This window comes from Brienomyrus brachyistius, chromosome 19, assembly GCF_023856365.1.
Source record: "Brienomyrus brachyistius isolate T26 chromosome 19, BBRACH_0.4, whole genome shotgun sequence".
Classification (NCBI taxonomy): domain Eukaryota; kingdom Metazoa; phylum Chordata; class Actinopteri; order Osteoglossiformes; family Mormyridae; genus Brienomyrus; species Brienomyrus brachyistius.
Genome location: NC_064551.1, coordinates 2,484,108 through 2,507,196, shown reverse-complemented (window position 1 = coordinate 2,507,196; position 23,089 = coordinate 2,484,108). Strand labels below are relative to the sequence as shown.

At 44.5% G+C, this 23,089-nt stretch overlaps 7 protein-coding genes across 7 annotated transcripts; all 7 read right to left on the bottom strand.

Annotated features, from left to right (window-relative positions):
• Window positions 1-2,963: 2,963 nt before the first annotated feature.
• On the bottom strand, window positions 2,964-3,443 carry LOC125714810 (histone H2A-like). Its single transcript, XM_048985801.1, has one exon. The coding sequence runs from the start codon at window positions 3,406-3,408 to the stop codon at window positions 3,022-3,024; it is 387 nt and encodes a 128-aa protein (XP_048841758.1). The 5' UTR covers window positions 3,409-3,443; the 3' UTR covers window positions 2,964-3,021.
• A 287-nt stretch (window positions 3,444-3,730) lies between these two features.
• On the bottom strand, window positions 3,731-5,225 carry LOC125714808 (histone H1-like). Its single transcript, XM_048985799.1, has one exon. The coding sequence runs from the start codon at window positions 5,204-5,206 to the stop codon at window positions 4,565-4,567; it is 642 nt and encodes a 213-aa protein (XP_048841756.1). The 5' UTR covers window positions 5,207-5,225; the 3' UTR covers window positions 3,731-4,564.
• Window positions 5,172-6,484, bottom strand: LOC125714815 (histone H2B). Its single transcript, XM_048985807.1, has one exon. It carries the CDS (start codon window positions 6,453-6,455, stop codon window positions 6,081-6,083), a length of 375 nt encoding a protein of 124 aa, XP_048841764.1. The 5' UTR covers window positions 6,456-6,484; the 3' UTR covers window positions 5,172-6,080.
• Window positions 6,485-7,470: 986 nt separating this feature from the next.
• Window positions 7,471-7,880, bottom strand: LOC125714816 (histone H4). The gene has a single exon (XM_048985808.1). The coding sequence runs from the start codon at window positions 7,839-7,841 to the stop codon at window positions 7,530-7,532; it is 312 nt and encodes a 103-aa protein (XP_048841765.1). The 5' UTR covers window positions 7,842-7,880; the 3' UTR covers window positions 7,471-7,529.
• Window positions 7,881-13,789: 5,909 nt separating this feature from the next.
• Window positions 13,790-14,249, bottom strand: LOC125714811 (histone H2A-like). The gene has a single exon (XM_048985802.1). It carries the CDS (start codon window positions 14,233-14,235, stop codon window positions 13,849-13,851), a length of 387 nt encoding a protein of 128 aa, XP_048841759.1. The 5' UTR covers window positions 14,236-14,249; the 3' UTR covers window positions 13,790-13,848.
• Window positions 14,250-14,567: 318 nt separating this feature from the next.
• Window positions 14,568-15,818, bottom strand: LOC125714809 (histone H1-like). Its single transcript, XM_048985800.1, has one exon. It carries the CDS (start codon window positions 15,798-15,800, stop codon window positions 15,159-15,161), a length of 642 nt encoding a protein of 213 aa, XP_048841757.1. The 5' UTR covers window positions 15,801-15,818; the 3' UTR covers window positions 14,568-15,158.
• LOC125714814 (histone H2B) lies at window positions 15,766-17,072 on the bottom strand. Its single transcript, XM_048985806.1, has one exon. The coding sequence runs from the start codon at window positions 17,046-17,048 to the stop codon at window positions 16,674-16,676; it is 375 nt and encodes a 124-aa protein (XP_048841763.1). The 5' UTR covers window positions 17,049-17,072; the 3' UTR covers window positions 15,766-16,673.
• Between the last annotated feature and the right edge of the window lie 6,017 nt (window positions 17,073-23,089).

Sequence of the window (23,089 nt, the reverse complement as noted above, 5' to 3'; positions counted from 1 at the left end):
GTCGCGAGGGGACAGAGCAGGGATACCTCCCCTGTATCCCAGCCACACACCTGCACCCCAAAGCCCTACGTGTGTGGTGGTGTGATGGAGCGGAAGGAGGGAAGCACTTCGGGATGGGGAGGGAAGGAATGGGGGGGGGGACATACAAAGGGGCAAGCTGGTAAGGGTATATGTGAGTACAGGTGAGAAGCGGAAACATTGCTAGTACTGTAGCGCTGCGGAGACTGACGGTAAAGTATTCGATATGACATCACGTTAAATTAGCAGATTGACATGTATAAGCTAGACAGATGTTAATGGAAGAGGATTAGAGGAAATAAGAAAAATATATAACAGGTTCTTATCTGGACTGGCGTTAATATAACCATCGAGTGGTACTGGGGTCGCGGTACAGCTGCCCATCCACGTAGAGCTGGTCTGCGGCGATGACAGCTCGGGAGCCCTTCTGAATGAAGTTACGTCGGATTGGGAACAGAACTTTACGTCGCTCCAGGATCTCTTTGGGGAACTGGTCGTTTACGCAAAAGTCCGTTCCTTTCAGCTCCCTGCCTCTTCACCTGCTCCTTCTGCTTAAAATATCCAAATTTAGCCACAATAGAACGCGGTCTTAGCGCACCAGGCCTCTTGGCTCCCAGCCGATAAACTCTCTCAAAGCAGATGTTTTTCAGTGTCCGCCGATGGCTTCAAGTGGTTCTTGATAAAGGTTTTGACAGTAACTTCTGCGTCCTCTTCGGCTGATTCCGGAATGCCTGAAAACACCAGGTTATTTCTCATGCTACGGGCCTGTAGATCGATGACAGTCTCTTTTTTAATTTTCTTCATTCGGATGGGTCACATTTTCAGTTAGAGACTTAACCGAGTGAGGCGTTTCCACCTGCTGCTGGCTGAATTCCAAAGATTCCCTCAGGGATTTGAATTCCTGATGTAGAATCTCGACCAGAGCCAACCTCGCGTTGAAGCTGGACAATCGTTTGTCGATTGAATCCAGGATGTTTTTATTAGTGGGCGATGCTGTTCCAGGAGAGTCTGCCGGGCGACTTATCTTGGAGGACGGCGTTTCGCTTTGGGCTGGAGAGGATGTATTTGCGCTCTTCTTCATGACCATATTGTTGAAGTACCAGCCGATATACTCAAAATTCCAAATTCTCTTCGCTGTTCGTTCAGATTTTCCGCCAAGTCTCCGCTTCCCTCTCCTCTTTTTTCCTTATTGTCATGTGTATCTTTACCACTGTTGTACATGTCATCCTGTTGTATCCCCAACTATGCTACTGTGTGTGACCTCCCCCTATTTGCCTGCTGTGTGTCGCTGTGCGTTTCCTTAAGTACGATCCTTAAACGACATTAAAGAAGCAACTTTGTGTCAGTTCGCGCCTACTTACTGTACAGATAATATTCAAATGCCTGTAGTAAACTTAATTCAATAGATCAGGACATAAACAGACGACACTTAAACGCGCTTGATGCAGCTTTCAGTGCAAATGTAATGACGAAGACATCGCTGGAATATATTTCTCGTGATTGGCAGTAAATGAACTTTTCAATCAGTATACCGACTCGTGTAATTAATGTATGAATAACTGAGAATGACCCTGAGCTAAATAGAAACGTCACCAGATAAGTTTGCACATATCAGTATTTAAAGGACATAGAGACACACACTACAAGGTACTACACCGGACGGCGCTCCAACGTAAACATCTAAACACCATCCCTTTTAAAATCCAGAAAATGGATACGCTCTTAATACTACACGGTAACAGCATCACGTTGAGAAACTGGTGCTCTTTCGGGAATTTTGAGGCGGCTCTTAAAAGAGCCTTTGTTTGAAGGTAGTTTCGAGCACAGAAATTTATGCACGTTCCCCACGGATACGGCGAGCCAGCTGAATATCTTTAGGCATGATGGTCACTCGCTTGGCATGAATGGCGCACAGGTTGGTGTCCTCAAACAGACCGACCAGATACGCCTCGCTTGCCTCCTGCAGCGCCATAACAGCCGAGCTCTGGAAGCGCAGGTCGGTCTTGAAATCCTGAGCGATTTCCCTCACCAGACGCTGGAAGGGCAGCTTGCGGATCAGCAGCTCGGTGGACTTCTGATAACGCCGGATCTCTCGCAGAGCCACGGTTCCGGGCCGGTATCTATGAGGCTTCTTGACGCCACCAGTAGCCGGAGCACTTTTACGTGCCGCTTTGGTAGCCAACTGCTTCCTGGGCGCTTTGCCGCCAGTAGATTTACGCGCAGTCTGCTTGGTTCTTGCCATGCTTACAACTTCTCCACACTTGTTAAACAAAACAGTAATTTTCTTCGCAGTAACACAAGCTTATAAAGCAGTAGTAACCTGCTTTGATTGGTTGAGGTTCATTCCACGTCTCCATTGGTACAGCGACGTCTTCGTTCCTCTTCCTATTGGATGAGGAGCTTTGGCGCCCAAAGTCAAATACACCGCTCCCTTTAGCTATTTTAATCGCGAGTGATCTAATAAAATCATGAGAAAATATTTACAAACAGTTATCGAAAACACATACATTCGGAGTTAAATTCCTAAGCAATAGGCATGTTGAAATTGGACTTGTAGAGTAGAATGATATTCAGTAAAAGGACTTTGCTGTACGATATGTCGTATTCACACATGAAACAAAAGCACATTTTGTAACTTGGAGACTGATCATCATCTTCGTTATTGCTGTTGAAACCAAATAACCTATTGTGAGTATTATGGCCAGACCATCGTGCACAAGTGTCATGATTCAGTGTCATGTGCGATAATGATCTAATGTCTGACCCGTTATACGACGGCTTGAGTGTCACTCTCCTCCCCCCATTTTGTACATTACGTATGTAAATAGCAATTAAAGATCTAGACCATTTAAGCCTTCTAGACAGAAACCTCCGCCGATTAAGTTTTAATACATGTAAAAAACTCAGCACTCTGGCAGTTTTGACATTCCGGCTCTTTTACGGAAAACATGGGTGGCTCTTAAAAGAGCCGTTTGTGGTTAACGCAAGTCCAAGATGCCCAGTTTACTTGGTCTTCGCCGGCTTCTCAGTCTTCTTGGGCAGCAGCACAGCCTGAATGTTGGGCAACACGCCACCCTGAGCGATAGTCACACCGCCCAGTAGTTTGTTCAGCTCTTCGTCGTTACGAACGGCAAGCTGCAGGTGACGAGGAATGATGCGCGTCTTCTTGTTGTCGCGGGCAGCGTTACCAGCCAACTCCAGGATTTCAGCAGTGAGATACTCGAGCACAGCAGCCAAATAGACTGGAGCTCCAGCACCAACTCGCTCGGCATAGTTACCTTTACGGAGCAGCCTGTGGACACGGCCGACAGGGAACTGCAAACCAGCCCTGGAAGAACGGGTCTTGGCCTTTGCTCTGGCTTTGCCACCGGTTTTACCTCTTCCGCTCATTATATTGCTGTACTTAGATATCACAAGAATGTCTTTTCCCGTCTCATCTTCTTCACTTATACGACATACAGCAATTTCATTGGCTGCACCCGTTCTTATGAAGTTATCCAATGAAATTGAAGGAGTGAACCGCCCAGTCGCTTAAAGTAATAATTCAATGTGCAGTTGAACTTTCTATAAACAGTATTTCGCGTCCGATAATGAAAAACACTACACACTCATAATTATTATTTTTCACAAAATATATTAAAGGTGTCGTTAGAAGAAATACACTAAGACCTACCAATCAAGGCAGAAATCTTGGTGTAATCATACACTTGGCCTTTAATATCGACAGCTGCATGAGGTCAATTACAAAATCAGCGCACTACCACCTTACAAACAAAGCAAGAATTAAAGATTTTTTGCCTAAACAACACACATAATAGCTTTTAGAATAACACTTATTCGTGGCAAAAAATTATCAGACAGCCGCAGTTCCTCCGGAATGCCGCCAGATTCCTCACTAACAACAAGAAAGTGCAGTATATGATTGATTTTGAAATACTGATTTGGGATTCCCTCGGACGTAAATACATTTCGGATTTACTTGAACAGCACGAGGCACCCACACGCCTGAGGTCACCTGGCGAAGGTTTACTCAGTGATACGAGAATCGAGACCAAACGAGGCGAAGCAGCGGTCAGTTTCTATCCCCCCCGTACGTGGAACAAGCTTCCTCAAAACCTGAGACCTGCTCGAACCGTTAGCTTATTAAATCAGGACTAAGATATTGTTTGCTGCACATTTTCAATAAATAAAATTAGTCGCCCACTCGCTACGATGTAACTTCTATTCAGTCAACTACCTAAGCAGAATTTTACGTTTATATGCAAAATTTATGGTACTGTAAAGTTGCTGGGGGAAACATGGGATTCCAGGATCATTGTATCTCGCATCTCATCATATTATGACTTCGCATATGCATGCTAATGTGAACACACTGCAGCTTTAATGGGAACAAATAACTGTTGTGTCATATTTACCCGACTACGATACACATTTGAAAATGATAAAATAGAAATAAATCCAGATAAAGCTCTACTTCTGAGATCAGTGGGTGGCTCTTAAAAGAGCCTTTTTGTTCTCCAAGGTTTGGAAATCAGCAGCTGTCCCTTCACTTCTTCTTGGGAGCGGCTTTTTTGGCTCTGGTAGCCTTGGGTTTAGCGACTTTAGGCTTGGCTGCCTTTACTTTCTTCGGGCTCTTGGTGGCCTTCTTTGCTGCCGCCGGCTTTTTCGCCTTCTTGGGACTCTTGGTCGCTTTCTTGGCTACCGCCGGCTTCTTTACCTTCTTGGGAGACTTTTTGGCGGCTGTCGGCTTCTTAGCTGCTGCCGGCTTCTTGGCTGCTGAGGACGCCGCCTTCTTAGGCTTCTTCGCCGCCGCGGGTTTCTTTGCTGCTGGTTTCTTGACTTTAGGAGCGGCTTTCTTCGCGGGCTTCTTGACGGTTTCGCTCTGCTTCTTGTTCAGCTTGAAGGAGCCAGAGGCGCCGGTTCCCTTGGTCTGAAGCAGAGTCCCTTTGGTCACCAGAGCCTTAATTGCTAGCTTTACGCGGGAGTTGTTCTTCTCCACGTCGTAGCCGCCGGCTGCCAGAGACTTCTTCAAAGCGGCAAGAGACAGGCCGTTCCTTTCTTTGGAGGCGGACACAGCCTTCACAATCAACTCCCCGACACTGGGGCCCGATTTCTTCGGCTTAGGTGCCGCTTTCTTCTTGGCTGCCTTGGCCGGAGCGGCGGCGGGAGCTGGAGCGACTTCTGCCATCTTCCTATTAACTCTTCACTTTCGGATGTGTCACACAGTCAGCAAACACTGGTCTGTTCGTACTGGTGCGTCACGGCGGGTTCTTCTTAAACTCGCCATGAGAACCATGTAGACTCAACCTAAGCTGTGCATAGCGCGCGACGCCGCTTTCCCTAGTGTTTTCTCCTCGCGTGAAGCCAAATAGTCCAAAAGCTGCATTAATGTTTAGTAAGAAAGGCACACTAAAGACTATAATTATTCATGTTACCGATTGCAGAAATTAGGACTCCATTAACATAGCCTGGATACTGGCATAAAACAAAGGACGTACACGAGGTATAAAACTGATTTCAAATACAATCACACGCGTCGTACTTTGAAGTTAATATGGTTAATATTATGCAAGATATTACAAAATGCTGTTGCTTCAGCGGTGGTTATTTTGAGAGACTGCAGAGAATAAAGCAAGCAAAATGATTCAAAGTGATGAAAGGTTAGCCTACTCCGAGAAGCTAAATTTCACCTGTCTATAGCGAACCCCGCATTTCACAGTGACTCCGTGAAACCCGAAAGTTCTCAGATGCATTTGCGTTGCAGTTCTGCCGTGATGTTCAAAGCTTTGCAATACTGACAGGCGACTGAATTTCTCGTTCCTAACGTGCTTCCATTGTACCAAATAATGGCACAATGAAGCCTTATTCGATGCTTTTCAGTAAATTTATAATTGTCACAGATTAAATCGCAACACGTGCTTTTCTGTCTATTCCACTTCAACATACAGCCACAATATCAACCTGCTTAAACGCAGAAGCTACACAAAGGCGTTTGCTCCTTTTTTATGTTGTGGGTGGCTCTTAAAAGAGCCTTTGGTTTCTATTGCAAAGCGGCAGGGGCTTTACTTGGAGCTGGTGTACTTGGTGACAGCCTTGGTTCCCTCAGACACGGCGTGCTTGGCCAACTCGCCAGGAAGCAGAAGGCGCACGGCTGTCTGGATCTCCCTGGAAGTGATGGTGGAGCGCTTGTTGTAGTGAGCCAGACGGGACGCCTCACCGGCAATACGCTCGAAGATATCATTGACGAAAGAATTCATGATACCCATGGCCTTGGAAGAAATACCCGTGTCCGGATGAACCTGCTTCAGGACCTTGTACACGTAAATGGCGTAGCTCTCCTTCCTGGACCTCTTGCGCTTCTTTCCCCCTTTTCCGGCAGTCTTCGTCACTGCCTTCTTCGAGCCCTTCTTGGGCGCAGACTTCGCTGGCTCAGGCATGTTGTTGCTATCGACTAACACAAGTACAATGATTTACCGCTTACTCGCCCTCCTTATATTTAGGCCATATGCAAATTAGGCAGGGATGGTGAAGAACGCTACTGGGCGCTGAAAGACCGCCCGATAACATTCAAACGCTATTGGCTCAGATCAGCTACTATCGCGAAACCTCTTTCATACGCATGAATTCAGAAACAGATTCAGAATATTTTATTGATCCATGAGGAAATTATGTGGTTACAGTTGCTCCCGAATAATAAGAATATAATTAAGAAGTTAAATGCCAATATTACCATTCTATGTTATATACGCACAATGTACAAACAATATCCTAAAATATTACAGAAAGTTAACTATACACGGGGTTGAATTGAGGTATGTATTTGTAGTGTAGTGTAATACTTGTGCTTATGTGGAGGAGAGATGATTTCCTGTGTCGTTTGTGCCGGTTGGGGGAAAAAACAAGCATTTTACATTCACGGGAACTGAAACGGTCGTTGACTGCTAAGACGATCCTACTTGTACTTTTTAAAAGTACGCCAACTTGCCATAAAGTATCCCAGTAATTGGACTCGGGAAAGCACAGTCCAGTTGAGAATTTCCACCTCTCAAGCCAAGTACCTCATACCCCCCCCAAAGTCAACTAGGATAGTTAAAACCATCTTCTCTCTGTACGAGATCATTTCTTAATCCTTCATCCAAGCCTTTGCTGCGCAGTCTGCAGCAGCTGTAATTTTTCCACTACATTAAAACTTGTGACAATCCTCTTCACTAGTACACCTTGGCGGACTCGAGAATGACGATAGAGGAGTTGCTGAACTACTTGTTAGAGCTACAGCGAGAAAGAACGATTTGTACTCGGATCACGAAACGCGCATTGTATACACCAAATTATTAGTCTTCCCTCCTTTAGGAGGGATTGGGTGGCTCATCTACCTAGAATATGTATTACCAGTCGGATACATGCACAACGTATTTATACCACACACATGACCATTTGCCTTTTTAGAATGAAGTGGGTGGCTCTGAAAAGAGCCTTTGGGTTTGTAGGTTCACTCGCTGTTGCTTTCACGCTTAGCCGCCGAAACCGTACAGAGTGCGGCCCTGGCGCTTGAGAGCGTACACGACATCCATGGCGGTGACGGTCTTTCTCTTGGCGTGTTCGGTGTAGGTAACAGCGTCGCGAATAACGTTCTCCAGAAACACCTTCAGCACACCACGAGTTTCTTCATAGATGAGGCCGGAGATACGCTTGACACCACCTCGGCGGGCAAGACGACGAATGGCCGGCTTGGTAATACCCTGGATGTTGTCACGAAGAACTTTACGATGGCGCTTAGCACCACCCTTTCCGAGTCCTTTACCTCCCTTTCCTCGACCAGACATTGTTGTTTCTGCGTTCAAAATGAAAGTAGATGACTTGTTCTGCGCCCATGTTCTGTTATACACGTAAGCACTACCTGATTGAAACCATGGAGCGACTTCAGGCCGATTGGTCGCGACCGTTCGCTCGTTTTTCTGCAAAAGGTTCCGTATTTCTGTATGCTTAGTAGTTTTTGCCTTGTTTCAACTTCAAAATAATAATTATTATTGCTACACTTTTGGATGTACAAGGGGTATTGGAAGTGGATATACAAAGGGTGTTCTGACATCTGTAAAGTATATATCTCTTTCACTGACGACTTTAAGACATATTTGTTCGAGTTTCTGCAATACGGCAAAATCAGGCGATAAACTGAAAAACATTCAAGGACGCTACACGATGTACGCCATAATAAAGAGGCAGTTCATTCACGTGAATCTGTGACATTATTCCCTGCCGCTGTTATTCCCAGTTATTAAATGAATAGTTGTGTTTATTTAGAATATTCATAGATTCAGGACTAACATAAGGTAGCTAACAGAAACTCAGACTAACAAAAGGTGCAAATACATAGTTGATTACGTTGTGTTGATTACATTATAATGTTTACATTGTAATGATTGCATCATGGATATCTGGCATACTTTTTAATACGTATTCTACGTTATATAGTGCTAAATAATATTTCATATATTTCCCCCTTTGGGTCTCCAAGGAGTCCCACACACAATCCTGTCCATCCAGCCTAAGAAGGAGGGCAAAAATCATATGTCCTAGGGAAATTCCACTCCCAGCCCGCCACAGGCGCGGGCCCCCTTTGGGGTCCATGGCAGGCATGGCTCACAAACTACTAACACTGAGAGTCAACCAACAGCAGCACAGGGGGTACATCAGGAAAGGGAGGGGAGGATCGCCATACAATGACCTCCCCTAGATATATTGCATATACAGCAGGACTACAAAAGCTATTACAAACCCAATACAAAAACAGATATATGTAATACAAAGATAAGTAAAAGGTTAACTAATAACATTGCAGACTATTATAACAGACAGTCTGTCCTAATCAGAAAAAATCCCAGATGTCGTGGGAGGCAGGCATGCTGCAGGTCTCCTGCTCGGAGTATTCACACACGGAACGGCCGAACTTCAGCTATGGACAGGACTGCATCCAAGGTGTCTATGTCGCCATCCGTTTCCGTGTTGGTCCAGGAGGATGCCGCTCCAAACGGTCCTCCCACCACTCTAGACATTGCAGCTATAGTCGCCTGCCAGGCCAGTGCTCTCCCCACTAGGGAGCGAACAAGAGGAACTACACAACAAAAGATTAGTAGCAGAGCAAAAATGAGCACAGCACCCACACAGAGTGCTTTCATAAGGGCTTGCTGCCAATTTCCCCACATATCATACCACCAGTCAAACAACCCGTCATGTTGTCCTGCATTTCTTGCCATCTCACCCTGTAACCCCTGCAACTTTCTCATAGCCTCAGTAAAGGAACCATCTGGGGCTGTATTATTAGGAATAAACGTACAGCACTGATCCCTAAACAGCACACACACTCCCCCTTTTTCTACCAGGAGCCAATCCAGGGCCATCCTGTTCTGCCAGGTCATCAGACTGGTGGCCTGAAGCTGCTCCCCCAGAGAGTATAGTTGGTAAACCTCTGCTGATTATCCATCCATCCATCCATTTTCCAAACCGCTTATCCTATCGGCTCCTCTGCTGATTATATTAGAAATAATTCATCTATTCCACATTTTTGTTAAGAGTAGGCTAAATTACTATTGATTCAAAACCAGCAGCTATCTCACTTCTCGCCTAATATTTCTCTGGAATGCCCCTCAGCTGGCCAATCGCATCTATATATACATTGGGATCCTTCTCATGATTTGCAACAAATCTGCGGGACCTAGACGGTCGTCTTCTAGAATATATATCCACCTGGCTGGCTAACATTACCCTGGCGCAGAGGCCTCCCCTATTATAGGGAAGAGTAGGCCTCAATCCACCCTCCTTACCACACAGCCACCACACATCTGCCAAGGGGCACACTCTGGTCTTCTAGCACATCCAGTGGAACACGTGATAGTTCTCCATTCTGTAATCGGGGACCTTTCACATCCCAAACAGTTCCACAGATTCCCCAGAAGATACCTACCTCCTCTGGCCCTTCATTTGTAAAACACTCATAAAGAAGTCCCTTGAAAAAACTCGATTTGTTCACCATAATATCTTGCTGCCCCCCTTCCCAGGGATTAAACTGCCCACAATGCTTTTCCACCCTGTAAGCATATTTAGAATTTCCCTGATATATCAGACACTGATATGGGCAGTATGGTATGCGCTCTGACTGGTTAGATATGGGTCTGCAGTCTTTCTCAGGAGCCTGCCACTCATGACACAGACTCTTCCAGAATCTCATAATCCTCTCCATTTCCCATTCTTCACACCGTTTATTAGTGTATGGGAACGGGACTACCATCACTGAAGGGTGAGAACCTGCACACAACACACAACCCTCCTGCCCTAATGAAGCGGCGGTATACTTAGCCCATTTATACCACCAATTTCCAAGTGTATGTTTTGCTAACCCATTCAGGTCTACTTCATCCTGGGCATATTCTACAATTTGCTCACTCTCCTCACTCCCATATCTCCTCCCTATTTCTCTCCGCCTTCGCTCATTGTTATCTGAGAGGTTATTCAGCATCAAAGGACCTGGCTGAGTCAGTGAAGACAGTTGTCCTGAACTGACCTGACCTGATATATCTGATATATCATTCACATCAGTAATATCGCTGTCAGCCCACAGCTTCGTGTCCTGTCTGGAGTAGCTGACCTGCTTGCGATGCTCCCTCTTGACCCTCAGTCCATTCTGAACCTGAAACTGGCTCCACCCCAAGCTGTGGAGCTCCTCTGGGAGCTCCATCAGGGCCATCTGAGCCAAGGGCAGCTGCATCCTCTGTGTCGTTTTCAGTGACTGCCTTTCGTGTGGTACTCTAGTGCAGTGGTTCAAATGATACCATGTGTTACTCCCTTCTACCTGTACCGCTGTTGCTGGGGCTCGTGCCACTTTCGCCGGAACATTCGCAGGTAGACTTTATCTCCTGGAAAGATGACTGGCTCCTCCTGGTCTGTGTCTTCTTTCTGTGCTTTCTCCTTTTCCTGTTTGGAAATAGCATTGTGTATTTTGGTTAACGTCCTCATGTACAACTTTAATTCATCCCCCAGCTGATCTAGGCTGGGTCCCTTATATGGCCCCCTCCAAGTCGATCCAGGCATTGGTCTCCCTGTCAGCATTTCATGCGGAGACAAATGCGTCACCCTGTGCGTTTCCATCCGATACGCCATCATGGCTAATGGTAGTGCATCCACCCAGTTCATTTTCGTGGTGGCGCAAATCTTCATAGATTCAGGACTAACATAAAGTAGCTAACAAAAGGTGCAAATACACACTCAATTGATTAAGATAAGATAAGATAGGACTTTATTGATCCCACAGTGGGGAAATTTGCGTGTTAACGCAGCTCCAGCCAGATAGCAAGAGTTTACAAGAGTAAAGAATATAAAAAAATACAAGAATAAGAATATAAAATAAAAATATAAAAAGACCACTAATACAAGAGTAGTAATAATGCCTATGTGCACCCATACACAGTATGAAATATGGGTAGTGGGTTGTGGAAAGTGTAAGTAGTAATAAATATCAACTATTTAACTACTATATCTACAATTTACTACTGAGGTAGTGCTGGGTATTGGCATGTACATATATACACCCGTTCTATGCACCTACATCCATACATTATATACAGATATGCCTCTACATATACGTAAACTGTAGATGCATAACCATAAACATATACATGCACATGCCCATACCTCTACAAGGTGCGTTATGTGCGAAGTGGTAGGTAATGGTGACCTTAGAGGTAGTCTCTGGTGACTCATGACATCATTGTGTTATAGAGTCTAACTGCTGTCGGGATGAATGATCTGCGAAAGCGCTCCTTCCTGCAGCGAGGGTGTATCAGTCTCTGACTGAAGGAGCTGCTCAGCGCACTCACAGTCTCATACAGGGGGTGATGAGGGTTGTTCATGATGGATGTCAGCTTCGCTAACATCCTCCTCTCACCCACCACCTCCACAGTCTCCAGAGGGCATCCCAGCACAGAGCTTGACCTCCGTACCAGTTTGTCAATTTTGCTTCTGTCCCTTTCCATGCATCCGCTCCCCCAGCAGGCCACTGCATAGAAAAGGGCGGATGCCACCACAGAATTGTAGAATGTCCTTAACAGGGTCCTGCATATTCCGACGGACCTCAGTCTCCACAACAGGTAGAATCGACTCTGTACCTTCTTATACAGGACGTCCGTATTTGTAGTCCAGTCCAGTTTATTGTTGAGGCGAACACCCAGGTACTTGTAAGAGTCTCAATGACTTTTTCCTGGATGCTCACCGGTGTTGGAGGGGGTGCCTTCCTCCTAAAGTCAATGACCATCTCATTATAATTTATACATTATAATTAGTTACATTAATTAATATGATTACATTATAATGTTTACATCATGTAAATTTGGCACACTAATATGTATTCTACGTTACATTACACGAAATAATGTTCCATAGTATCGAGGATGTTCTAATGAAACCGTCTATTACATACTATATCAGACAGTGCTCCAGTACAAATACCTAGATAGCCTCCCATTTGAAATGCAGAAAAAGGTTGTAATACTAGACATCAGCATTTGGTAAAGAGAAATGGGCGCTCTTTCGGGAATTTTGAGGCGGCTCTTAAAAGAGCCTTTGTTTGAAGGTAGTTTCGAGCACAAAAATTTATGCACGTTCCCCACGGATACGGCGAGCCAGCTGAATATCTTTAGGCATGATGGTCACTCGCTTGGCATGAATGGCGCACAGGTTGGTGTCCTCAAACAGACCGACCAGATACGCCTCGCTTGCCTCCTGCAGCGCCATAACAGCCGAGCTCTGGAAGCGCAGGTCGGTCTTGAAATCCTGAGCGATTTCCCTCACCAGACGCTGGAAGGGCAGCTTGCGGATCAGCAGCTCGGTGGACTTCTGATAACGCCGGATCTCTCGCAGAGCCACGGTTCCGGGCCGGTATCTATGAGGCTTCTTGACGCCACCAGTAGCCGGAGCACTTTTACGTGCCGCTTTGGTAGCCAACTGCTTCCTGGGCGCTTTGCCACCAGTAGATTTACGCGCGGTCTGCTTGGTTCTTGCCATGCTTACAACTTCTCCACACTTGTTAAACAAAACAGTAATTTTCTTCACAGTAACACAAGCTTATAAAGCAGTAGTAACCTGCTTTGATTGGTTGAGGTTCATTCCACGTCTCCATTGGTACAGCGGTGTCTTCGTTCCTCTTCCTATTGGATGAGGAGCTTTGGCGCCCAAAGTCAAATACACCGCTCCCTTTAGCTATTTTAATCGCGAGTGATCTAATAAAATATTTACAAACAGTTGACGAAAACACATACATTCGGAGTTAAATTCCTAAGCAATAGGCATGTTGAAATTGGACTTGTAGAGTAGAATGACATTCAGTAAAAGGACTTTGCTGTATGATATGTCGTATTCACACATGAAACGAAAGCACATTTTGTAACTTGGAGACTGATCATCATCTTCGTTATTGCAATATGTTTCACACGTATATTCATACATTTCACATGTATGAAGCCAACAAATAACCTATTGTGAGTATTATGGCCAGACCGTCATGCACAAGTGTCATGTGCGATAATGACCTAAAAGTCTGACCAGTTATACGATAGTTTGAGTGTCACTCTCCGCCCCCCATTTTGTACATTGCGTATGTAAATAGCAATTAAAGATCTAGACCATTTTAAGCCTTCTAGACAGAAACCTCCGCCGATTAAGTTTTAATACATGTAAAAAACACCGCACTCTCGCAGTTTTGACATTTCGGCTCTTTTACGGAAAACATGGGTGGCTCTTAAAAGAGCCGTTTGTTGTTAACGCAAGTCCAAGATGCCCAGTTTACTTGGTCTTCGCCGGCTTCTCGGTCTTCTTGGGCAGCAGCACAGCCTGAATGTTGGGCAACACGCCACCCTGAGCGATAGTCACACCGCCCAGCAGTTTGTTCAGCTCTTCGTCGTTACGAACGGCAAGCTGCAGGTGACGAGGAATGATGCGCGTCTTCTTGTTGTCGCGTGCAGCGTTACCAGCCAACTCCAGGATTTCAGCAGTGAGATACTCGAGCACAGCAGCCAAATAGACTGGAGCTCCAGCACCAACTCGCTCGGCATAGTTACCTTTACGGAGCAGCCTGTGGACACGGCCGACAGGGAACTGCAAACCAGCCCTGGAGGAACGGGTCTTGGCCTTTGCCCTGGCTTTGCCACCGGTTTTACCTCTTCCGCTCATTATATTGCAGTATTTAGATATCACAAGAATGTCGCTTCCAGTCTCATCTTCTTCACTTATACGACATACAGCAATTTCATTGGCTGCACCCGTTCTTATGAAGTTATCCAATGAAATTGAAGGAGCGAACCGCCCAGTCGCTGAAAGTAATAATTCAATATGCAGTTGAACTTTCTATAAACAGTATTTCGCGTCCGATAATGAAAAACACTACACACTCATAATTATTATTTTTCACAAAATATATTAAAGGTGTCGTTAGAAGAAAGACACTAAAACCTACCAATCAAGGCAGAAATCTTGGTGCAATCATACACTTGGCCTTTAATATCGACAGCTGCATGAGGTCAATTACAAAATCAGCGCACTACCACCTTACAAACAAAGCAAGAATTAAAGATTTTTTGCCTAAACAACACACAATAGCTTTTAGAATAACACTTATTCGTGGCAAAAAATTATCAGACAGCCGCAGTTCCTCCGGAATGCCGCCAGATTCCTCACTAACAACAAGAAAGTGCAGTATATGATTGATTTTGAAATACTGCTTTGGGATTCCCTCGGACGTAAATACATTTCGGATTTACTTGAACAGCACGAGGCACCCACACGCCTGAGGTCACCTGGCGAAGGTTTACTCAGTGATACGAGAATCGAGACCAAACGAGGGGAAACATGGGAAACCAGGATCATTGTATCTCGCATCTCATCATATTATGACTTCGTGTATGCATGCTAATGTGAACACACTGCAGCTTTAATGGGAACAAATAACTGTTGTGTCATATTTACCCGACTACGATACACATTTGAAAATGATAAAATATAAATAAATCCAGATAAAGCTCTACTTCTGAGATCAGTGGGTGGCTCTTAAAAGAGCCTTTTTGTTCTCCAAGGTTTGGAAATCAGCAGCTGTCCCTTCACTTCTTCTTGGGAGCGGCTTTTTTGGCTTTGGTAGCCTTGGGTTTAGCGACTTTAGGCTTGGCTGCCTTTACTTTCTTCGGGCTCTTGGTGGCCTTCTTTGCTGCCGCCGGCTTTTTCGCCTTCTTGGGACTCTTGGTCGCTTTCTTGGCTACCGCCGGCTTCTTTGCCTTCTTGGGAGACTTTTTGGCGGCTGTCGGCTTCTTGGGTGCTGCCGGCTTCTTGGGTGCTGAGGACGCCGCCTTCTTAGGCTTCTTCGCCGCCGCGGGTTTCTTTGCTGCTGGTTTCTTGACTTTAGGAGCGGCTTTCTTCGCGGGCTTCTTGACGGTTTCGCTTTCCTTCTTGTTCAGCTTGAAGGAGCCAGCGGCGCCAGTTCCCTTGGTCTGAAGCAGAGTCCCTTTGGTCACCAGAGCCTTAATTGCTAGCTTTACGCGGGAGTTGTTCTTCTCCACGTCGTAGCCACCGGCTGCCAGAGACTTCTTCAGAGCGACAAGAGACACGCCGTTTCTTTCTTTGGAGGCGGACACAGCCTTCACAATCAACTCCCCGACACTGGGGCCCGATTTCTTCGGCTTAGGTGCCGCTTTCTTCTTGGCTGCCTTGGCCGGAGCGGCGGCGGGAGCTGGAGCGACTTCTGCCATCTTCCTATTAACTCTTCACTTTCGGATGTGTCACACAGTCAGCAAACACTGGTCTGTTCGTACTGGTGCGTCACGGCGGGTTCTTCTTAAACTCGCCATGAGAACCATGTAGACTCAACCTACGCTTTGCTAGCGCGCGACGCCGCTTTCTCTAGCGTTTTCTCCTCGCGTAAAGCCAAATAGTCCAAAAGCTGCATTAATGTTTAGTAATAAAGGCACACTAAAGACTATAATTATTCATGTTACCGATTGCAGAAATTAGGACTCCATTAACATAGCCTGGATACTGGCATAAAACAAAGGACGTACACGAGGTATAAAACTGATTTCAAATACAATCACACGCGTCGTACTTTGAAGTTAATATGGTTAATATTATGCAAGATATTACAAAATGCTGTTGCTTCAGCGGTGGTTATTTTGAGAGACTGCAGAGAATAAAGCAAGCAAAATGATTCAAAGTGATGAAAGGTTAGCCTACTCCGAGAAGCTAAATTTCACCTGTCTATAGCGAACCCCGCATTTCACAGTGACTCCGTGAAACCCGAAAGTTCTCAGATGCATTTGCGTTGCAGTTCTGCCGTGATGTTCAAAGCTTTGCAATACTGACAGGCGACTGAATTTCTCGTTCCTAACGTGCTTCCATTGTACCAAATAATGGCACAATGAAGCCTTATTCGATGCTTTTCAGTAAATTTATAATTGTCACAGATTAAATCGCAACACGTGCTTTTCTGTCTATTCCACTTCAACATACAGCCACAATATCAACCTGCTTAAACGCAGAAGCTACACAAAGGCGTTTGCTCCTTTTTTATGTTGTGGGTGGCTCTTAAAAGAGCCTTTGGTTTCTATTGCAAAGCGGCAGGGGCTTTACTTGGAGCTGGTGTACTTGGTGACAGCCTTGGTTCCCTCAGACACGGCGTGCTTGGCCAACTCGCCAGGAAGCAGAAGGCGCACGGCTGTCTGGATCTCCCTGGAAGTGATGGTGGAGCGCTTGTTGTAGTGAGCCAGACGGGACGCCTCACCGGCAATACGCTCGAAGATATCATTGACGAAAGAATTCATGATACCCATGGCCTTGGAAGAAATACCCGTGTCCGGATGAACCTGCTTCAGGACCTTGTACACGTAAATGGCGTAGCTCTCCTTCCTGGACCTCTTGCGCTTCTTTCCCCCTTTTCCGGCAGTCTTCGTCACTGCCTTCTTCGAGCCCTTCTTGGGCGCAGACTTCGCTGGCTCAGGCATGTTGTTGCTATCGACTAACACAAGTACAATGATTTACCGCTTACTCGCCCTCCTTATATTTAGGCCATATGCAAATTAGGCAGGGATGGTGAAGAACGCTACTGGGCGCTGAAAGACCGCCCGATAACATTCAAACGCTATTGGCTCAGATCAGCTACTATCGCGAAACCTCTTTCATACGCATGAATTCAGAAACAGATTCAGAATATTTTATTGATCCATGAGGAAATTATGTGGTTACAGTTGCTCCCGAATAATAAGAATATAATTAAGAAGTTAAATGCCAATATTACCATTCTATGTTATATACGCACAATGTACAAACAATATCCTAAAATATTACAGAAAGTTAACTATACACGGGGTTGAATTGAGGTATGTATTTGTAGTGTAGTGTAATACTTGTGCTTATGTGGAGGAGAGATGATTTCCTGTGTCGTTTGTGCCGGTTGGGGGAAAAAACAAGCATTTTACATTCACGGGAACTGAAACGGTCGTTGACTGCTAAGACGATCCTACTTGTACTTTTTAAAAGTACGCCAACTTGCCATAAAGTATCCCAGTAATTGGACTCGGGAAAGCACAGTCCAGTTGAGAATTTCCACCTCTCAAGCCAAGTACCTCATACCCCCCCCCAAAGTCAACTAGGATAGTTAAAACCAACTTCTCTCTGTACGAGATCATTTCTTAATCCTTCATCCAAGCCTTTGCTGCGCAGTCTGCAGCAGCTGTAATTTTTCCACTACATTAAAACTTGTGACAATCCTCTTCACTAGTACACCTTGGCGGACTCGAGAATGACGATAGAGGAGTTGCTGAACTACTTGTTAGAGCTACAGCGAGAAAGAACGATTTGTACTCGGATCACGAAACGCGCATTGTATACACCAAATTATTAGTCTTCCCTCCTTTAGGAGGGATTGGGTGGCTCATCTACCTAGAATATGTATTACCAGTCGGATACATGCACAACGTATTTATACCACACACATGACCATTTGCCTTTTTAGAACGAAGTGGGTGGCTCTGAAAAGAGCCTTTGGGTTTGTAGGTTCACTCGCTGTTGCTTTCACGCTTAGCCGCCGAAACCGTACAGAGTGCGGCCCTGGCGCTTGAGAGCGTACACGACATCCATGGCGGTGACAGTCTTCCTCTTGGCGTGTTCGGTGTAGGTAACAGCGTCGCGAATAACGTTCTCCAGAAACACCTTCAGCACACCACGAGTTTCTTCATAGATGAGGCCGGAGATACGCTTGACACCACCTCGGCGGGCAAGACGACGAATGGCCGGCTTGGTAATACCCTGGATGTTGTCACGAAGAACTTTACGATGGCGCTTAGCACCACCCTTTCCGAGTCCTTTACCTCCCTTTCCTCGACCAGACATTGTTGTTTCTGCGTTCAAAATGAAAGTAGATGACTTGTTCTGCGCCCATGTTCTGTTATACACGTAAGCACTACCTGATTGAAACCATGGAGCGACTTCAGGCCGATTGGTCGCGACCGTTCGCTCGTTTTTCTGCAAAAGGTTCCGTATTTCTGTATGCTTAGTAGTTTTTGCCTTGTTTCAACTTCAAAATAATAATTATTATTGCTACACTTTTGGATGTACAAGGGGTATTGGAAGTGGATATACAAAGGGTGTTCTGACATCTGTAAAGTATATATCTCTTTCACTGACGACTTTAAGACATATTTATTCGAGTTTCTGCAATACGGCAAAAAAAGGCGATAAACTGAAAAACATTCCAGGACGCTACACGATGTACGCCATAATAAAGAGGCAGTTCATTCACGTGAATCTGTGACATTATTCCCTGCCGCTGTTATTCCCAGTTATTAAATGAATAGTTGTGTTTATTTAGCTCCTGGTGATATAATTTACGCATTATCTACCTATCTAATGAGTTTCCTAAGATCTGAGTATTTGAGTCGTGTATGTAGGCCTATATGTGAGTCTTAAAATCATCTAAGGAGGCGATACGTGGTGCCTTGAGAAAAGCTGTTTATTGGTTTCGACTGGATTTTTACACTACGGCATTCTAGACAACTAATTCAACTGAAGTGAATTTATGTACATTGATAACACTATTTTCTTTGACTTAACCACAAGAAAAACTGGAACAGAGCAGATCAATTGAGGATTTAGCAAAAAAATAAATTCAAAGCAAATAATGCCAACAGTGGATGAACTACACGCTGTACAAGACAAGTCAATTTAACGACGCATTTCACTTTAGAAACTGATCATTAAAATGATCATTAGACTTGCAAAGCTTTTATAATGCATATTACTGTTTCATATTCATATTATAGAGTTGATAAACATTTTCTTATTCCCCTTCAGTTTTAAAGTTTCGATTTAACATGTTTTTTAATCCTGTGTACATAGTACACTCAAATTATTCCCACACATCACAATATTCTGCAGTAGCAGACAATAAAAAACAAACACATTTTGTTCTAATCGTATCTCGTCTTATTGAAATGAATTAGTTCGTAATGAATATCTATAGCATTCACATTTTCTTCCAAGAATGTTATAAAATGTCAGTTTGTCTGTTCATAATTACATTTACCTAAGCTAATTAAAATGCAGTACTGAAAGGGACGATATCTTTGATTCTCATGTTTCCCAAATTCCGTGCGATTCGAATCTTTTGTGATTTATTGTTTACATTGGTAAACCTGAATTTTAATTTATGATATTAAAATAACACAACACACTGAGCCAAATTAAATTTATTAGCCATAAGCCGAAAATCTGTTATCGGGTTGTTATTCAATGATAAGATTAGTTTTGCAACTGAATTAGGACAGACTTCAATTACTCCACCTTTTTAACCATTCTGCGTGCGATCCAAGAACCAAAAATTAGGTCTCTTCATTAAAACAGTTCTGAATCGTAGTTCAGCAACAAAAGCAACCGTGTATTTAATCTGTACTTAAAGTGTTAACTTGTGTATGGACACCTCTAAAGAGTAAGACTGTTTTACTACACGTGAAGCACATGTGCATGAATAACGTCGCACTGTAATTAAGGTAAAACCGCACAAAAGAAAAGTATAAGACACAAAAAAGCTGCGTCTGTCATGACCCACAGCTCACCTATTAACCTGCGAGGACAAATCTTTGGAAGCGAAAATCCCTGCCATCTGACATGGAGGATTTGTGGATTTAGTGGAATTTTATTTCCATGGCGAAGATTAAATATCGTTCCACGTTTCTGTACGCGACTTTGCCGGCCTCCATAGTGTCGTATCCTGCACGATCTAAGCGTCTGCACAGCTTTTTATCAGACTCCATCCGCGTGTGTCGGCAGGATGCAAAGGGAAACCTTGCTGCTGGTCTGCATGTGTGCGCTTGTCGCGGCGGGCAGACAAGCGCACAGAAGTCTGTCGAGTTTGTCCCAAAGATCCATATTGATCCCTCTGTAGGAGCCAGATAACACAGATAATAATATTTGAAATATTATCGTGGTGGGCAGTATGCTCCGGTAAATAACGGATATTTCTGAAAAATAGATTAACCTGCGTTGGTGGTTATGTGCAGTGACTGTGTTGCGCATTGCTGCTATTCAAAATTATAAATAGCCAGAATATTTTATACTTACTGTCCAGTAAAATATCAGTTTCGTATAATAGGCCACGTTTCTGAATTGTAGTGTTTTATCACACGTATTTAACAATGTAAGAACGTCATCATACGGTTGTCTCACAATAAATCTGTTTCATTTAGACTCCACAATGTTTACTAATTATGCGTGAATTCACGAAGAGTGTTGCGCTCTTAAATTATTTTGTGGTTAATTCTATGGATACTAACATTTCCCCGGGATTAATTATCTAGAATTTGTACATTTAGAAAATATAATTGGGAGAGATTGCCTGCCCACAAACTGCACCACCAATGACCCCCTCTCCCCTCCCCCAGGAGATTGACAGACTGATGCTCTGTGATGTTCGGTGGCCGGTATAGTTGTGGCCAGTTGTGGTACAATTGGTTGTGACCAGCTGAGACTTATTCGTCCTGAGATACACATATGTCCAGAGCTGAACTATGGAACATTATAGCAAATGTGATGGACTGGTATTCCACCCAGGGTGTACCCCAGCCTCGGAAAGACAATGAGCTAAATAAATACAAACGCCACGAACTAAGAATGCACAGATCAATGTTTAAAGGATACATTCTAGAAAGATTTACACATGCACTGTTGTGGTTTTTTCTCCTTCCCCGCCAAATCAGAAGTCAGAGGGCCGCTTGTGCAGTATCCAGAATTCAGTCTTTATTGCAAAAATAAAGTTACAACCAAGGCTGGACACATAAAGTGTGTCCAGTATTGTTTTACACCAATTTTTATACAAGTTCTTATCATTGTACAATATCTGGTCACTTAAGCATCATCATTACTCCAGCCATTCACAATAATTGTTTTTTCCCTTAATCCACACCCCTAGGTGATAAGTTTGTCCATCATTTCTTTTACCGTTTGGCCTCTCGGCTGAACATAATGGTGGCGCGAGCAGCTCCACTTGGTTTTTTAAAAATGCTCAGCCGTGAACTTCTGGTGAACTCAGGCGAATCCCTTCCTTCAGTAGTAAACCTTGGCAGTTTCAGCCTGTTACACATTGTCTAACTAGAAGGTCGATAATATATTTGTCCTTTAACATAGTGATAAAATATACGCTAATAAAAGTGAATATTCATAGATTCAGGACTAACAAAGTAGCTAACAGAAACTCAGACTAACAAAAGGTGCAAATACATAGTTAATTACATTGTGTTGATTACATTATAATGCAATCATTACAATGTAAACATCATGGATATCTGGCATACTTTTTAATACGTATTCTACGTTATATAGTGCTAAATAATATTCCATATATTTCCCCCCTTTGGGTCTCCAAGGAGTCCCACACACAATCCTGTCCATCCAGCCTAAGAAGGAGGGCAAAAATCATATGTCCTAGGGAAATTCCACTCCCAGCCCGCCACAGGCGCGGGCCCCCTTTGGGGTCCATGGCAGGCATGGCTCACAAACTACTAACACCGAGAGTCAACCAACAGCAGCACAGGGGGTACATCAGGAAAGGGAGGGGAGGATCGCCATACAATGACCTCCCCTAGATATATTGCATATACAGCAGGACTACAAAATCTATTACAAACCCAATACAAAAACAGATATATGTAATACAAAGATAAGTAAAAGGTTAACTAATAACATTGCAGACTATTATAACGGACAGTCTGTCCTAATCAGAAAAAATCCCAGATGTCGTGGGAGGCAGGCACGCTGCAGGTCTCCTGCTCGGAGTATTCACACACGGTACGGCCGAACTTCAGCTATAGGCAGGACTGCATCCAAGGTGTCTATGTCGCCATCCGTTTCCGTGTTGGTCCAGGAGGATGCCGCTCCAAACGGTCCTCCCACCACTCTAGACATTGCAGCTATAGTTGCCTGTCGGGACAGTGCTCTCCCCACTAGGGAGCGAACAAGAGGAACTACACAACAAAAGATTAGTAGCAGAGCAAAAATGAGCACAGCACCCACACAGAGTGCTTTCATAAGGGCTTGCTGCCAATTTCCCCACATATCATACCACCAGTCAAACAACCCGTCATGTTGTCCTGCATTTCTTGCCATCTCATCCTGTAACCCCTGCAACTTTCTCATAGCCTCAGTAAAGGAACCATCCGGGGCTGTATTATTAGGAATAAACGTACAGCACTGATCCCCAAACAGCACACACACTCCCCCTTTTTCTACCAGGAGCCAATCCAGGGCCACCCTGTTCTGCCAGGTCATCAGACTGGTGGCCTGAAGCTGCTCCCCCAGAGATGCGAGTGCCTCCTGAGTATAGTTGGTAAACCTCTGCTGATTATAGTAGAAATAATTCATCCATTCCACATTTTTGTTAAGAGTAGGCTAAATTACTATTGATTCAAAACCAGCAGCTATCTCACTTCTCGCCTAATATTTCTCTGGAATGCCCCTCGGCTGGCCAATCGCATCTATATATACATTGGGATCC

Excerpts from the sequence above, each read along its gene's own strand:
- LOC125714811 (XM_048985802.1), bottom strand. The coding sequence starts at position 14,235 with ATGAGCGGAAGAGGTAAAACCGGTGGCAAAGCCAGGGCAAAGGCCAAG.
- LOC125714809 (XM_048985800.1), bottom strand. The coding sequence starts at position 15,800 with ATGGCAGAAGTCGCTCCAGCTCCCGCCGCCGCTCCGGCCAAGGCAGCC.
- LOC125714815 (XM_048985807.1), bottom strand. The coding sequence starts at position 6,455 with ATGCCTGAGCCAGCGAAGTCTGCGCCCAAGAAGGGCTCGAAGAAGGCA.
- LOC125714810 (XM_048985801.1), bottom strand. The coding sequence starts at position 3,408 with ATGAGCGGAAGAGGTAAAACCGGTGGCAAAGCCAGAGCAAAGGCCAAG.
- LOC125714816 (XM_048985808.1), bottom strand. The coding sequence starts at position 7,841 with ATGTCTGGTCGAGGAAAGGGAGGTAAAGGACTCGGAAAGGGTGGTGCT.
- LOC125714814 (XM_048985806.1), bottom strand. The coding sequence starts at position 17,048 with ATGCCTGAGCCAGCGAAGTCTGCGCCCAAGAAGGGCTCGAAGAAGGCA.
- LOC125714808 (XM_048985799.1), bottom strand. The coding sequence starts at position 5,206 with ATGGCAGAAGTCGCTCCAGCTCCCGCCGCCGCTCCGGCCAAGGCAGCC.